The 18130-nt window shown below is 41.4% G+C and overlaps 1 protein-coding gene across 1 annotated transcript in view; it reads right to left on the reverse strand.

Annotated features, from left to right (window-relative positions):
* Positions 1 to 3500: 3500 nt before the first annotated feature.
* Positions 3501 to 18130, reverse strand: part of VWF (von Willebrand factor) — a 154245-nt gene continuing 139615 nt past the window's right edge. The window contains exons 46-52 of the mRNA XM_075210225.1: positions 17334 to 17374; positions 10937 to 11053; positions 9568 to 9666; positions 8368 to 8496; positions 7112 to 7151; positions 6567 to 6664; positions 3501 to 4317 (exon numbers count right to left, since the gene is read on the reverse strand). Coding sequence (XP_075066326.1) covers positions 4129 to 4317; positions 6567 to 6664; positions 7112 to 7151; positions 8368 to 8496; positions 9568 to 9666; positions 10937 to 11053; positions 17334 to 17374 — 713 coding nt within the window. The 3' untranslated portion in view covers positions 3501 to 4128. The remainder of the gene's footprint in view (positions 4318 to 6566; positions 6665 to 7111; positions 7152 to 8367; positions 8497 to 9567; positions 9667 to 10936; positions 11054 to 17333; positions 17375 to 18130) is intronic.

Below are 18130 nucleotides of genomic sequence, written 5' to 3' on the forward strand. Positions count from 1 at the left end.
TTTCATATTAATATTGCACATCCCTTGTTCCTAAACTATGGATTTTACATGTAAAAATTAAATTAGCTATTGTACTTCTGTAGTATGTTATGAACCAGTTCACAATACTCAAGCTAAACTTTAGCTTCAGAGCTGTCTTAATGCAAAGGCACACTAGACAGTTGCCCGGGGGCCACACAAGCATAGGGGCCCCATAGGTTTGCCAACTTTTCAGTATATTGATTATGGTGACCATTTAAATGAATGTAAGCATCTCAAGCATTACATGGTTCTTGATGAAAATTGTGAGACTCTCCCCGCATTGTACAGAAAAATAATTTCGGACAACTTGAAATCTGTGTTTCCCAATGCTGAAATGGCACTCAGAGCAAAAAAAAAAGGAGTAACTTTACACCTTGGCAAAACCATGTTGCATTGGAGGGGGTTGTAAATTTCCAATGTGATGGCAGATTGATAATTGGAGTAGGACATGTCCTAGATCAACTTTAATTTTCATTTTAAACATAAAGCTATCAAGTATTTGTGTGTTATATGAGTAAGCGATCCAGGGTGCCTGAAAAATCACATAGGAGGTGACCTCACGTGGTAAGAGAGAGTACTGGTCTCACTGTTTATATTGCTCTAGCTTCTTTTGCCCGAACATTTTTACAAATCCAACCAAAAGGCTGGGGTGTGTGATGGTCACTAATTTATTCATATTATGGGCTTCGCTCCGAAAGATCTATTGAAGGTGGTGTGGTCCTAGTGGCTCCCTGGAACCTTGGAGGTTCTCCCTTATGGGGAGGTGGGAGGCAGAAAATTCAGTCCCTGCATTGTTGGGTCCTAGGGGAAAATGGACCCTCCTAGCCTTGCATCGTAGGGAGGTCAGAAGACACTTGCCCCTTGAGAGGCCTTATTGTCCTAGGGGCCGAGGATAGAGGAGTCCTTCCTCTACTGAGGAGGATCTGAAAACGCATACCCCAGTGCACCTTTTTGTGTTTGTGAGCTTTTTTGATGAACTGATAGGTTTTAAGAGCACCGTTCTAAGCTTTCAATAAAGACAGAGTCTTGATGCAGCTGCATATAGCAGGGGTTTGATATACTACAGTATATACTATGTTTGTTATTTACAGCACGTTTTTATTGTATGTAATACTGTTGTACACATTATAACGATTTTCTTCCTTTGATGATAAAAGGTCTCATTAAAATAGGAATTAATTAGGTCAGGCTCCATTATCTATTGAAACCGTACTCTGATCTGTCCATTTGACACCATTTCTCCTTAGGTCCACTTTGTCACAAAACTTACCTGCTCCACACTCCTCTGCTGCTGATTTCCTCTGCCTCTGTATAGAGGTCAGCACTTCCTGGTTTGGGTGGTCATATGATCGTGGCTGGGAGGTAGCAAATTCAAACCTGCAGAGTATATAAAGCTCACTCTGACCATGCAGCTGTATTAGAGCAACAGGTATTTGATACCCAGACTGACTCCCTGTTATGCTGTATTGCTGCCGACTTTGGCTTTCCTTGTGATTCCTTCTTGGATAGTGCTTCCGTCTGTTAGCTCCTCGTGTATCAGTCCTTGCTTGTTTTCACCTCTCTCACTTGGATCCTGATTTTGTACTGCACTACTACTGCCTGTGTACCAGATCCCGGCCTGTTATTGGGCTTCCCTTTTGCATACTGATTTTGTACCTCACTACTGCTAGTGTACCAGTCCTCGGCTAGCTGGCCTGCTTTCGGATTTCCCTTTCTCTCCACTGTGTTACACCTAGTAACTGATCAGAGGGCCATGACCTGCGTTTTCCCAGCTGCAAGTATCCATCCTGCCTTGCAGCAGTTCTTGGTGAAGACCGAGGAACCAATTAGACTTTGCGCCTTAGTTTGGCCAGCACTAAACCGAGATAACACGTGTATCCGTCACCCCAGGGTTCTCTTCCTGAGACAATCGCTACATTTTATCTCCCAGGATTCTGCCCCTTATGACCTCTTACTTTCATGGCCCCACCCTGTATGACTTCTTTCTCCCAGGGCTCTACCCCTTATGACCTCTTTCTCCCAGGCTCCATCCATTTTGACCTCTTTCTCCCAGGACTCTACCACTTATGATCACTTTCTACCAGGGCCACACCCCTAATAACTTTGTTTTTCCAGGGCTACATCCATATGACTTCTTTCTCACAGGTTTCCACCCCCTTTGACCTATTTCTGCCAGGGCTCCACCCTTTTGACCACCTGTGACGAGACCGGGTAATATCAGGGCAATATCGGTCCAACCTGGTCTATAAATCGATGGGCTCATTGGATTACACACGGCCCACTACATTGTTATCGAATTCCACCCGGAGGCCAGATCCTAAAGGGAAGGGGCGGTTGTCACAGGAAGTAAGTATGGAACAGCAGGAGCCCCTGTGACATCACCCTATCTAAAAACAAGAGGAGGGATTCTGGGATTGACTGAACACAGTCCTAAGCACGTATACACCAGATTTTGTGGCAGGGGAACAGCAGGGGGCTTCTGCTGAGGTCACACTCTTTCCCCTACCCTTGTCTCCACCTAATTTGCCCTTGTCAGCAATAAACATGGACTGTGCCCAGGGAGGGACCCAGGACTGGGGAAATTTGGGAGACTTTATAAAGGGGACTCTGGAGGGACAGAGGGACATGCTGTGGATTTTCTCAGTAGGAGAACTTGGACTGAGGGTAAGCTGCCAGGCTCTATCAGTGCCAGAGAAAGCTGTTGGACTTAAAAACCCTGGGATTCAGATTGGGTATTGAACTTCTTGAGAACAGATTCATCCTTACTCCATCGGGAGATACTCGTGATCCTGGGGAACTGGTGAGCCTACATCAGTAGGGAGACTTGTACTCAGGGTACCAGATATCTGGTGGAAAGTTGGCGAAGCGACTGGGCTCATCAAGTTTACATAATATCCAATTGGGTCGGACGACTGGCCCACTGTACAATCTTGTGGAGCAATTTGAGACTCTTTTGGTGCCAGAACTCTGAACCTGTTGAGAACTCTGTGGGGTGAGGTTATTGCTGAGTTTTCGTTAGGTGTTTGACTGTTACTGGTGATTTTGCTAACACTTGTATATTTGGTGTGGGGGGGGGGGTCTATTTCTCCTATGCGGAGCACTGTTTGCCTTTACCTGTGTGTACAATTGTGTGAATAAATAGATTGTTCTCTCTTTCTTGTCTTCTTACCTGTGTGATTCCGTGAACCAAGAGGGCCAGATACCTAGCGAGCTACAGCTCTAACCCTGGTGCTCCAATGGGGCAGGGACTAATGTGAGTGAGTTCTCTGTACAGTGCTGCAGAGTTAGTGGCGCTATATATATGAATGATGCTGATGATGGAGAAGTGTTAGATTGAGCTGAGCTGTGAAAGAAATTCATTTCCTGTACTTGTATACAATTTACATGTGCTTTTAATGGTTTTTGTCTTTGTTAATCTTTTTGCAAGTTTTATTGTTTTGCCAATTTGCATTGATCCAAAATATAGAGAACTGCAGACATCAACAAAATAAACATTTTTATTTGGGTTTTTTTATTAGATGCAATAACTGATGCTCTTATGACATTGTAGACGACAATTCCAATGTTATATGCACTTTTTCCCTTCCTGTTAATTTTAATGCACTTTAAAGTAAAACATGTAAAGCTCTTTCCTAATTACAGCGGACTGCTTATACCAACCACAAAATAGAACTCTGATAAATTACATTTACTGTAAAAAGTAAAGCACTGATAATGCATGCACACTGTGTTAGCGTATCCCATAGAACTTAATGCAGTAGTAGCAAAAAACAATTGTAAAAATATTGCATGCTTCGGTTGTTATATAATAATTCTCCAATAAAAGAGATATGGAGCCAGCATGTGATTATTATATGTAGAATTATGTAAAATATTTAGAATTGCAGATTACTGGCAAAAGATTTCTCTGTACGTCTTTCCTGAAGGGCTCTCTTCTCCAATATGGCAGCTCCCATCAGTGAGACATATTCTGTATACAAAGTTATATGTAGTGTGCTTACCAACATATGCCTTGATTCTGGGTCGAATGGAACCCTAGACTAGACATTGGTTTGGGGCCAACTCCCCCCTTCATTGGTGTTAGGATTAGAGAGAGGTACGCATTCGTTATTTTGTACATTTTCGGGACAGACATTCACAGTTTGTGGCTTGTAAGACCTCATGTTCCACTACAGTCCCGTTGGCGCATCGGAGGGGAACTTTCATCAACTCTGTCTGTATAGCGGAGCAACATTTGCACTCATCCTCCATTCTGTGAGTCTCAATGGCGTAGATGGACTTACTGGTACACTTGCCCTGCAACATAGAAAATAAATAAACAGTGTAAGTGGCTGACTCCTTTTTATGGTAGACACGTTCTGAATGTGGTGATAACAGAAGAGAAGACTGGGAGCTGGTGGTAGAGGAGCAGATACCACGCTTCAGTGTGTTACTAAGCAACACTGACACTTTCGGAACACGGCTGCAATCCGCTAACATAATATTGCACTGACAATAGCCAAAACACCAAAAATTCCCCCAGCACACTGCAATAGCCAGCAAAAAACCTGCCATTTCTACTGCAGATAAAAATGCAAAAGTTTCAGTTGCTCACATTTGCAAGTGTATGTTAAAGCCACCCGCCACTCCACGGTGCTTCTGCTAATAGGGTGGTCCTAACTCTAAACAGTGAAAGTCCCATATAATTGGGCCATACATATGTGTTTTTTAATTGAGAGCTAACTTACCAAAGAGGTACCCCAGAAGCCTCCAAACAGCAATTCAGCGCCAGTACTCCCCCTCAGCTACTGACACCAACATGCCTCTCAGACAAATACAGAAGTGTAAGTTGCTCAATCAATGCTGGGAGAATTTTTTGTGTGTTTGTTCCTTTTAGGATAACCCCATCCTTTCAAGCACCTGCTATGAGCCTATAAATTGATTGAGCAACTTACACTTCTGCATTTTTCTGATAATAACCAACCCAACTTTTCATTTTCTAAGCTGTACCAGAAAATGACTGTGAGAATTTGATTGGACACGGTGGATTATAGTACCTTTTTGTGTATCACTTTTCATATCTGCGTTTAGAAGCTGAGTTTCTCTTGCTGAGTTTACTAACATAGTCTTATAATGCACTGAGAATTCTACCAGCAATGCCGGATTAAGCTTTCTTGGTGCCCCCTTGCTAACTTCCTGGGGGACCGTTGTTGGAAAGCACCAGTACCAAGGCCGTCAGAGGAAGTCAGAGGCAACTCTGTGGGTGTGTAGGGAGGGGTGTCAGTTTCCACCTCAGGCATTACAGTGAATAACTCTAATCTAGAACACTACCCATGAATTAGCTCTTTTATAACTAATCTTTTCTTTTAAAATATGTAAAAGAGCAGAGACACAGAGCAAAATGCTCTATGGTGACCTCACGCGTTTCGATTTGCTCTGATGCATCCAGATTTCTGGCAAGTTTGCACCAGCCTATAGAAGGAGTTGGGTGCAGCAAGGATGTTTTTATGGGCGTTTTCTTGCTTTGCTCAGAACAAGCACTTGAATTATGTAGCAGCTATTAGCAGGGATTAGGTCTCATCCTATCATTTTAATTTTGCGCCTTCCTGTTGTACTTTAGCAGAGAAGCGCATTTTACCACTGCATTATAACCAATGTAAGAGCTTTAATCTCACAACAGTGCCCATATGAAGACAGGATGTATGACACAAGACACATCCGTGAAGTACACATTTACAGTACCCACAGGGCCGTAACTAGGGCTGTGCGATAGGGGCGACCGCCCAGGGCGCAACGCTGAAGGGGGGTGCAATTTAGGAATATTTTAGGTTAATTTGGTTAAAATTGAGGTCTGGGGGGGCGGCATTTGTCTTTCTCGCCCAGGGCGCTAGAATTCTAAGTTACGGCTCTGAGTACCCATACCAAACAATCAACTTTCAACGAGTTAGTGTTACACGGTGAAAGCAGACGTTTGTTTGGTTGCTTCGGATCATTGCATTACTCTTTGTGAATCAATAACTCTCATTGGCTATCAAATTCACAGGACATGTGGTTATAGGTTCCGATCAGGGTCAAACTGGGTTGGGGGGCGGGATCTGCCCCCCCCGGGCCGGTCCCATGGTGGGCTACCTTGGGCTGGGTCTCTGGGCCACCTAAAAAAAATTTTTCCTTTAAAACGTTCCTAACAGGCTGCTGAGTCGAGTTTTGTCCCCCGGGCTAAAATTTGCCAGCCCTCCCTTGGTTCCGATAACCATTTTACCTTGTGGATTTTAAGGTCTGAGTAGACTTAAGATACAATTGGTGACTCCATTACCAAATTATAAGAGCCCAAACAGTAGATAACTCTTGCAGTCTGCAAATTGCACTGTTTGAAAAGAATCCACAATGGGGCATAAGCGGAGAACACCAGGATATAAGGAACACCTCAAAAAGCCAAATTGCTGTTGGTACATATTCCCTGAGTTACTTATTCTGCATCGGACAGAGCTTCTTAATCATAACGGTGCTGCGGATTCTGTGGCGCTGTACATAAAATATGATGATGATGATGATGATGATGATCTTACCTCACAGTAGTGAATAGTGAGTTGTCTATCTGCCACACAGTCATCAACTCGGACATATGTTATTTGCCCAGTGATTTTTTTACATTCTGGCTCCACACCTGAAATATCACATGGACACAATGTAAAGGTGAATTACAAGCAATGTCATTTTTTTTTTTATATATACAAGTGAGAGGAAACGGACAGGAAGAATTATCTACTTTCCCAATGTAGATCTGTTACCATAAATTAATGAACTTAGACTCACACACCACCAGTTGTATATTCGATGCATGGATATAAAAGGTAACATGTACTTTTTTCCCCCCAAAGCCGGGGATGGGTGCTCTCGTGCCCCAAGTGCAAAACAAAAGAGGTGTAAAATCAAGGTGCGGAAAACTTCAGGCCCTCCTCAGAAGCATAATGGGCCCCTCGATCCTCAACCCTCAAGGACAAAAGGTCGCTTAGGGATCAAGGGTCTTCAGCTTCTTCTTCGGCACAAGGCTAGAGGGGGTTGACTCTCTATATAGTTTAATCTAAACATAGTAATTCATATTTTTACTCACATGTTTCACAGCAGGAATTTTCAAGCTGTTGAATTTTGCCCTAAAATTTTAGAAAATGTAAATATGAGAATTGTGTATAAAACATACAGTTTACTATTTAATTTCCAACTATATTGCATTGATAAAGAAAACTTACATTCTGAAAAAAGGTCTTTTAATTATGTATCCAGAGCAACCCGTATTCAGCCACTAAAGCTGTCTTGCTTGAACTTGCAATTATGCAATATACAGTATATGCAGCATTGACATAACTGGGGCGCAGGGAGAACTGACCACCCAAAAAGTTGACTTGAGTTCTACTTCAATCACACTGTGGCTCCATTTACCCACTGACATTAAACGCAGGTACAAAAACTTGAGTGAAAATGAATGAAAACATTTTTAATACAGTTGTTAGGGTCTTTGGAGGTCAGAATCTTCACAGTAAACAAAAGTGAAAGGAACAAGCAGCATTCAGGAAAATGTAAAACTAACACATTCACAATGCACCCCCGAGGCCTGTAACAATGCGAGTTGGTATGGGGTCATTGGGCACAATGGGGGAGATTCAATTCTGTGATGATACGCTCATTTATGGGTACTACTTTCTGATGACTTTCCTGTGCGCCTCTAGAGGGTACAAAGACAAATGACTGCGCCCTGACTTCACAGACCGCTTCGGAGACATTTCACTGCATATCGCCAAGAATTGAACTTGAGTCGATGGGTTCCGCTGTCACTCAATCTGCATGCATTATATTAGCATCATCAGCTATTTATATAGCGCTACTAATTCCGCAGCGCTGTATAGAGAACTCACTCACTCACATCAGTCCCTGCCCCATTGGAGCTTACAGTCTAAATTCCCTAACACACACACAGACAGACACACAGACTAGGGTCAATTTGTTAGAAGTCAATTAACCTACCAGAATGTTTTTGGATTGTGGGAGGAAACTGGAGCACCCAGAGGAAACCCACGCAAACACAGGGAGGACATACAAACTCCACACAGACCATGGTCTGGGAATTGAACTCATGACCCCAGTGCTGTGAGGCAGAAGTGCTAACCACTAAGCCACCATGCTGCCCAATCTCATGTCATCTAACATTAGTGAGTATGAGGCCTTACAGATACTTATTTAATTAGCTCCCATTCTACTTGCAGGAAGTATCAATGCAAATTGCTCTTCTTCTGCTACCAACTCTTTATTATTTGGCTTTCAAAGAGATGTAAACAAAACCATCACGCCAGGTGTGAATTGAAGGACACTCACCCCATCTGCCAAACATTTTTGACGATCAAATGGGGGACATGTAGTCACTCTAGTTTCCAACGTCAAGTCTCCTCGTTCGGTTGCTTTGCAGGTGTATCGGTAACAACCGTCTTGTAAGGTTTTATTTAGCTGCAAGGACAGGACATTGTCATACAAAGCACTAGACATCCCCAACCACAGGCAATTCCCATCTTCCTCTCCTTTTGGGATAGCCTGAGTTTTATTTACCAATGGTAATTCTCAAGTTACAATATTTATTTTACTAAAAACTCCTAATAAACATCCCTCAATGGATAATAATAATAATAATAATAATAATAATAATAATATCAAATGATTATTAGTTTTTCTGCTGCATCTTTGTAAAATAATAACCATATATTAAAGTTGCTTCTAACCTACCTACTTGTGAACTGGAGATTTCAACTGATGTTTACCAAGTGAGATTGAATAGGGCTCTCATACCACCTTCCTGCGCTATGCTATATGACCTACGTCTACCTAATCTGCGCACAGTCATCTCTAAGCATCTTCCTATATTAGGGAAGATCTGACAAGGTAACTGCTATTATAATTCCCTAAAAAATCCTCAGCTTGGTCAACAGAGAGCTTTTGTTCACCTTCAGTTGACTTTAACCTATCGGTATTGTACATGTTCTTCTGTAACTTTTCCTAAAATGATCACATTGTTTTTCTAGCTACATTCTGCACTTTTCAGCCATGCATTTATATCATCGGGCTGTCTTGTTTATTGTGCTTTGTCTGGGGATACAACGCATCTTTCTGTGCACTCTAGATTGGATAGAAGTGTATCCAGAAAGCAGCTTTGTGATATATCCCAGGGCAACTAAAATAAACAATCTTACCTGATGATATATAGATAAGGCTGAAAAGTACAGAAATATTATAGAAATTAAAAAAAAACATTATTTACTAAAAGCTCATTTTATTTTATTGGATGGTATAAAAGCTATTGAAATGACAAGCTCAGTAATCTACACACTCTGATTTTCCACCTAATATTGAAGTATAATCCCAATTATTATCGTGGCAGAAGAAAGGCTCATTGAAAATATAACTAATAATAGCAGAGCAACAATAAGAGCAGTAGTAGGAAGTAATAATAGTCCAATAGAAAATAAACTTATGTTATTAAATATTTACCCATATAGTACAAAAGCACTAGCGATGAATACTAACCTCTACATTTACTTGCCTTCCATTGTTCAACATGACAGCGCAGGACGTGTACAAACATTTACCACAACAGGCTCCTTCAACCTTTTGTAAAACTGAATTCTGTAAAGAAATTGGTCATTTAGTAAAGCTGTCTATTCCAAGATAACAATATTGCGTTGCTAAATCAGGTTCAACAGCTTAATAATGGTCATTTATCTTTTATTAGCACGTTATACAATGTTTACTGCACATCTCCCTCCTCCTAGTCTACTTGGCAAAGGATTTGGCGGGTCTGCAGACCCATATTCCAATGAAGATCTCTTGCAACTCAATAACACACTACAATATGCCATATTTGGTAAGACATCATTGTGCAAGGTTTTACTATAATCTGTTATCAAATATAGCACTTTACAGGTTATTAGAGAGGCAGGGGACTTATATGGAAAAGTGGGTCTGCAGACCCATCAAATCTGTTACCATACAGGCTGGAGTCGTATACAGCGTCCACTTGATCAGCACTGCAATGCCAAATAGGTAAGAAGATATATAACAAAAATGACTATATTGAAAGGGTGGACGAGGGCCTGAAATGAGTACAGAGTAACAACAGTCCGTTTAAAAATGTCAAACCTTAGTTAAAATAATCTTAAAACACAGGAACATTTGTAGTATAAAGTTATAAAAAATAGTAAATAATAAAATTTTATAGAACAGTACATGGATTTGTGCTGTGTAAGGCCGGCTGAGCACATTACTTTTCCTTGTGTAAAGGGCTTACAATCTACAGAATAATTTTACTAACAAGACTCTGAGCAACATTTGTGGGTTTCCCTGCGATGCCGGTCTGTGGAGACTTCATCTCTACTCTGTAGACCAGGTCTGACCAACCTGTGGCTCTCCAGGTGTTGTGAAACTACAAGCCCCAGCATGCTTTGCCAGGCGATAGCCAGCTAATAGCTGACAAGGCATGCTGGGACTTGTAGTCAAGTTTGGCAGGCCTGCTTTAGAGCATAAGAGGTGCTCTGGGGGGTGATATATGGGTGTGGCCCTCATGCCTGGTCAGGAGTGCAGAGTCTGGAGCTATAAGGGCCAGTGTAGGTCTAACGTCACCAGGCCCCTTAGAACATACTTGCCAACCTATGGCAAGTATAATCCGGGAGATGCCAAGGGAAGGTGGGCGTGCAGGGGGCGGGGCTCCGAAAATCACATCATTTATGGGGAATCGCAGCGTTTTGGACCTAGTGAAGTGGGCAGATGCGGGAGATTGATATTCACTCGAAATGTGGGAGTCTCCCGGACATTCCGGGAGCGTTGGCAAGTATGCCATAGAAGCCACATGGGCTGCTCCTATAGTAATCCGGCCACTGCTTTCATACATGACACTTACCGCTGGACAGGGCTCACATCGGGTTTTTTTGCAGGCAACTTTATAAGCTGGAACAGGTCCTCTGGAAACACTGCACTCACAGAAGGAACATTCGTCTATAATTAATGTTTTCCCAGGCTAAAAATAAATAAATAAATATGTATATTATAAATATTCAAGTAGGATTGAAATAAAATGCAATCAATTGTTCAGGAATGGTTTATATTCATCCAGCTTAAACACAAATTTTGCTTTGAAGAAAAACATTTAATTTTTCCAGGTTTCAGGGCCTTAAACGCCCAACAGCTGATAATCTCCCTCTGCACGTTCACCTTCTAACCCTCACAGTAGAGCTAATTACTTAAATACCTGTAATAAGACACGGACACAGTTTTCAATATTGGCGCACTAAGGTCACAGTTTTAATTGAATGAATGATGGTGGCAACAAAAGCAAATGCAAGTCACCTAACCAGCTAATACTATACAACCAAACACAGGGATGGCCAACCGGCCCAGAATCCCAGGCGCTACTTTAACGACGTCAGAGAAACTGCCCCCTTCTGGGCTGAAAGGGCGCGCTCGCAGGAACCATACCCAGGATATTCGCGCAAATGACCCTAACCGAGACACAGATGGAAGGCGGAGAATCCTGCGGCCAAACGTAACTCTTGGATCTAATTTCAAGACAAGCTTTGGAAACCTTTAACCCCTGAAGGTCAGTGCAATGTACTCTTACAAGCCTGGCATTTAAATGCATTTATCCCTATGCAGGTCTTCATTCATCATAAATTGCACATGACTTCTTTTAAGGAATAAACCTATATACTGGCGAATCCACATTACCTGTCCTTTACAGTTATTGCATCAATTTTATTGAGCATATATTTAATTGGGGGATGACTGAGATGGCTGTAAACACTGCACTAACCATTAAATCGGACTTATATTTTTCCTATGTGATGCCAACTGTCCTGGGCATTAAGTAGACACAATAAAATAAAGATGCATGGTACATCACCATAGACTATATAAAATCCTGGAATCATACTTATTCTAGCTGCCCGCTGGAAGATCCCGTCATCAATGCCGCGTTTCGCATCACTGCGCATCAGGGGAGGCGCCACGATGACGCGATTTGCCGTCAATCGCATCATCAAGACCTCACCTCACACACTTCTGAAGATTGAGAAGCGGGATCCAGGAGGGTGACGTACTCTCAAATGATTTCAACTATAGCAACAAAACTGTATATATATATATAAAATATCTTTTAAAATGTCACAAAGTTGAAATAAATTCTCAATGCTCCTGAGAATTCAGCCTATGTAATCACTAGGGACTAGTGACATCACTTAAGTCTCCCGCCTCAGTGATGTCACCAGTTCTTAGTGAATTGATAGGCTGAAAATTGGTTCAACCAAAAAAAATGGCTGCCTCCACTATGTGGGGCTGACTGGTCCATTTTAATTGAATTGCGGGGTTCAATAAAATAATGTTAACAGGTCTGAAAATAAAATGTATTAAAAGTTTCTTGGAATCAGCAGTAAATATATATCTACTGAATGTTAAAAGGAAATGTGATAAATGTGAAATCTCTATCAATAATATTAACTGAGATCTATTTGCAACCTTTGGATACAACCAATGGGCAGAGGATATGGATGAAAGATCTGGGGTTTCTGTAAGACGTTTGCAGATTGTAAGCCACTGGAGACGTCCTGACTTCTGGGAAAATATCTGCGTTTCCTAGTAACCAAACATCTGCTGCCAATCTTAATTACTCCCTTGTTCTGTCTTATTAAGTGCAGCTTTTTATTTTTCGGTTTTAAAAGATTAATTTCTTGAACAATCCTGCCAAGCAGTTCTTGTGTTTGCGTTCTAACAGGTTTTACCAAATAATACTTCCATAAATAATTTCAACTTGTGTTTCCATATTCAATACCGGGTGAATTGTCCAGTGAATGAACATTTTTCATTTAAGTGCGTTAAAATTCAATTGAATATACCATCTATGTAAGATGAGCTGTTACCTTTGTTTTATTAAAGTAACTCACCTTGTTTATGACTTATTTTAATAAATACTTTAATGGACTTGTGTGTTCATTTGCTGACTTGAGTCATTAAGGAGAGCAAAGCATAAAAAAGGAGTAACTTTGCACCAGGGCAAAACCATGTTGCATTGGAAGGGGGAGGTAAATTTAAAACATAGTTGCCAACTTTGCGACTCTGTCCTTCGGGAGGACAGGAGCTGCCATCATTTGTTGACCAAAGATCGTAGGGAAATATGTAATTTCTGTGACCTGCATTAGGATTCAGTTACACAGTTAAAAGGTTAATACCATTCAAGTATAAAATATAAATAATAGTAATTTAATTGAGAAATTAAATGTATTTAATTAGAAATGAAATTATGATTTATTTAATGTTTTGATAGGTTTTTTTTATTTAAAAAAGAACAGTCATTTCTTTTAGCCCACCAACCTGTCTATATAATGCACATGTTCCTGGGCAGATCTTACCATAGTGGCTGCTTTTATTTCAGTGTTATTAACCCTACCACATATAGAATGTATTTTTAAAACACCATCACAGCCCCTTTAAGTGTGTACGGTAGTGTTTACTGTTCATGTGCAATTGACATATTACATAGTTGCTATTAGAAGATTCTGAGCTAGTTTAGTTTGTCAGCCTGTTGGTGTTTGTCCGATGTGAATTGTGGAAGATGTGATATGATAGCTCAAATCTCTGATGACTATACATCACAGACCCCAAATCTCTGATGGCTATACATCACAGACCCCAAATCTCTGATGGCTATACATCACAGCCCCTAAATCTCTGATGGCTATACATCACAGACCCCAAATCTCTGATGGCTATACATCACAGACCCCAAATCTCTGATGGCTATACATCACAGACCCCAAATCTCTGATGGCTATACATCACAGACCCCAAATCTCTGATGGCTATACATCACAGACCCCAAATCTCTGATGGCTATACATCACAGCCCCTAAATCTCTGATGGCTATACATCACAGACCCCAAATCTCTGATGGCTATACATCACAGACCCCAAATCTCTGATGGCTATACATCACAGACCCCAAATCTCTGATGGCTATATATCACAGACCCCAAATCTCTGATGGCTATATATCGCAGACCCCAAATCTCTGATGGCTATACATCACAGACCCCAAATCTCTGATGGCTATACATCACAGACCCCAAATCTCTGATGGCTATACATCCCAGACCCCAAATCTCTGATGGCTATACATCACAGACCCCAAATCTCTGATGGCTATACATCACAGACCCCAAATCTCTCATGGCTATAAATCGCAGACCCCAAATCTCTGATGGCTATACATCACAGACCCCAAATCTCTGAATGCTATACATCACAGACCCCAAATCTCTGATGGCTATACATCACATCCCCTAAATCTCTGATGGCTATACATCGCAGACCCCAAATCTCTGATGGCTATACATCCCAGACCCCAAATCTCTGATGGCTATACATCACAGATCCAAATCTCTGATGGCTATACATCGCAGACCCCAAATCTCTGATGGCTATACATCACAGACCCCAAATCTCTGATGGCTATACACCACAGACCCCAAATCTCTGATGGCTATACATCACAGACCCCAAATCTCTGATGGCTATACATCACAGATCCAAGTCTCTGATGGCTATACATCACAGACCCCAAATCTCTGATGGCTATACATCACAGACCCCAAATCTCTGATGGCTATACATCACAGATCCAAATCTCTGATGGCTATACATCACAGACCCCAAATCTCTGATGGCTATACATCACAGACCCCAAATCTCTGATGGCTATACATCACAGATCCAAGTCTCTGATGGCTATACATCACAGACCCCAAATCTCTGATGGCTATACATCGCAGACCCCAAATCTCTGATGGCTATACATCACAGATCCAAATCTCTGATGGCTATACATCACAGACCCCAAATCTCTGATGGCTATACATCACAGATCCAAGTCTCTGATGGCTATACATCACAGACCCCAAATCTCTGATGGCTATACATTACAGACCCCAAATCTCTGATGGCTATACATCACAGATCCAAATCTCTGATGGCTATACATCACAGACCCCAAATCTCTGATGGCTATACATCACAGATCCAAGTCTCTGATGGCTATACATCACAGACCCCAAATCTCTGATGGCTATACATCACAGACCCCAAATCTCTGATGGCTATACATCACAGACCCCAAATCTCTGATGGCTATACAACGCAGACCCTAAATCTAGTGGCTATAGAAAACAGACCCCAAGAGGTATATTTACTAAATTGCGGGTTTAAAAAAGTGGAGCTGTTGCCTATAGCAACCAATCAGATTCTAGCTATCATTTGTTCAGTACATTCTACAAATGACAGCTAGGCGTAAATGTATCAAGCTGAGAGTTTTACAGCGTGTTTGAAAAGTGGAGATGTTGCCTATAGCAACCAATCAGATTCTAGCTATCATTTTGTAGAATGTATTAAATAAATGATAAGTAGGGGCCTGATTCATTAAGGATCTTAACTTAAGAAACTTCTTATTTTAGTTTCTTGGACAAAACCATGTTACAATGCAAGGGGTGCAAATTAGTATTCTGTTTTGCACTTAAGTTAAGTACTGACTGTTTTTTCATGTAGCTCACAAATACTTCATAGCTTATTTGTACACTGAAATTTAAAGTTGATATTTGTGTGCTACATGAGAAAAAGGTCAGTATTTAACTTATGTGCAAAACAGAATACTATTTTGCACCCCTTGCATTGTAACATGGTTTTGTCCAGGAGACTGAAATAAGTTAAGATCCTTAATGAATCAGGCCCTACAATCTGGTTGGCTTTTTAAACCCGCCAAAAAACTCTCAGCTTGATACATTTGCCCCCTAGAATCTGATTGGTTGCTATAGGCAACATTTCCACTTTTTCAAACCCGCAGTTTAGTAAATATACCCCCAAATCTCTAGTGGTAACATAATAAAGGCTCCAAATCTCTGGTACATTGCAGACCCCGAACCTCTAGTGGCTACACAACGCAGATCACAAATCTAGTAGCTATACAACACAGACACCAAATCTAGTGGCTATACAATGCAGACCCCAAATCTCTAGTAGCTATACAAAGCAGACCCGAAATCTAGTGGCTACACAACGCAGACCACAAATCTAGTGGCTATACATCACAGACCCCAAATCTAGTGGCTATACAACGCAGAGCCCAAATCTAATGCCTATACAACACAGACCCCAAATATAGTGGCTACACAATGCAGACCACAAATCTAGTAGCTATACAACGCAGACTCCAAATCTAGTGGCTACACAACGCAGACCCCAAATCTAGTAGCTATACAATGCAGACCCCAAATCTAGTGGCTACACAACACAAACCCCAAATCTAGTGGCTATACAACACAGACCCCAAATCTAGTGGCTATACAACACAGACCCCAAATTTCTAGTGGCTACACAACACAGACCCCAAATCTAGTGGCTATACAACGCAGACCCCAAATCTAGTGGCTATACAACACAGACCCCAAATCTAGTGGCTATACAACACAGACCCCAAATCTAGTGGCTATACAACACAGACCCCAAATCTAGTGGCTACACAACACAGACCCCAAATCTAGTGGCTATACAACACAGACCCCAAATTTCTAGTGGCTACACAACACAGACCCCAAATCTAGTGGCTATACAACACAGACCCCAAATCTAGTGGCTATACAACACAGACCCCAAATCTAGTGGCTACACAACACAGACCCCAAATTTCTAGTGGCTACACAACACAGACCCCAAATTTCTAGTGGCTACACAACACAGACCCCAAATCTAGTGGCTATACAACACAGACCAAAAATCTAGTGGCTATCATTGGCTGGTATGCGTATGCGAACTCCCAATTATAATGGTTGCTCTGCTAGGTCTGAATAGTAGCTTTATATACCCATGCCTCATGATCCCTGTTTTTCTGATACATCAGTCTTGGGAGCTGTCTATACTGAATGAAGGCTCTTTTCCTTAACAAAAAGCAAAGAGTGTGGAGCCTAGCAGTATATACCTACAGTGCACAGAACCCACTCCTATAGCTCATTCCCCGGGCTCTATACAGTGTCCTATGAAACCCCCTGATGGCAGCCTTCATGGGGCTATCAGCGAGAAAAAGTGTGTTGGACTATTCCTGTAGTGCATTTGGCCATGAAAAAATTAATGGGTGAGGCTAGTTAAATGGGTGGGGCTATTTAAATGAATGGGGCTAAGATGGCTATGGAGTCTTTCTACAGACATAATTAGGCACAGGAATCAAACAATCATCTAACTATAAATCAGTCTGTTATCTTACCTCAATCATAGTTCCTTCGTGAATGCAACCAGGTATGCGCTCTATAAAACAAATAAATTAATATGATCAATTCGTATTATCAATGAAAAAGAAATAAGCAAAGATTTGTTTAGTTTAATGGACATAACCCTTTCTTATTATATGCTCGCTCCTTGTAACTCCCCAGACCATACAAGATAACCAAGAGGACACCAATCCCTCCGATCCTGGAGGATTCACACTGTGTGTTGTCTGCTCCACAGAGAGAGATGTCCTTGTAGTTATCCTCTATGGTCTGGGGAGTTTTATACTCAAACCAGAGGAACTGAAGCAAGAAACTATTAATGTGATCAGGTGGTAAAGGCTTCTCTTCACCTGATTTAATGTAACTTCAAAGGGGGTGGTAGAGCACAGTGGTGACTCACAAGGTGTGATGTTAAAGGATTCTATTCACAGCCCTGGTCCTTAGTGGTTTGGTTGGAAGGTGTTCGTCTATGTTAGTAAATACTACATTATATTTCTATCCCTGTTAAAATTTTGCTTCCACATGATCTGGACTTTTGAAAACGTAGGGCCTGATTCATTAAGGATCTTAACTTAAGAAACTTCTTATTTCAGTCTCCTGGGCAAAACCATGTTACAATGCAAGGGGAGCAAATTAGTATTCTGTTTTGCACATAAGTTAAATACTGACTGTTTTTTCATGTAGCACACAAATATCAACTTTCAGTGTACAAATAGGCTATCAAGTATTTGTGTGCTGTTAGGAAACCCTCCAGCCGGCACAACACAACCCGGAATCTACTCTGCCAATCAGG

The sequence above is a fragment of the Mixophyes fleayi genome, chromosome 4 (assembly GCF_038048845.1).
Source record: "Mixophyes fleayi isolate aMixFle1 chromosome 4, aMixFle1.hap1, whole genome shotgun sequence".
Lineage (NCBI taxonomy): Eukaryota > Metazoa > Chordata > Amphibia > Anura > Limnodynastidae > Mixophyes > Mixophyes fleayi.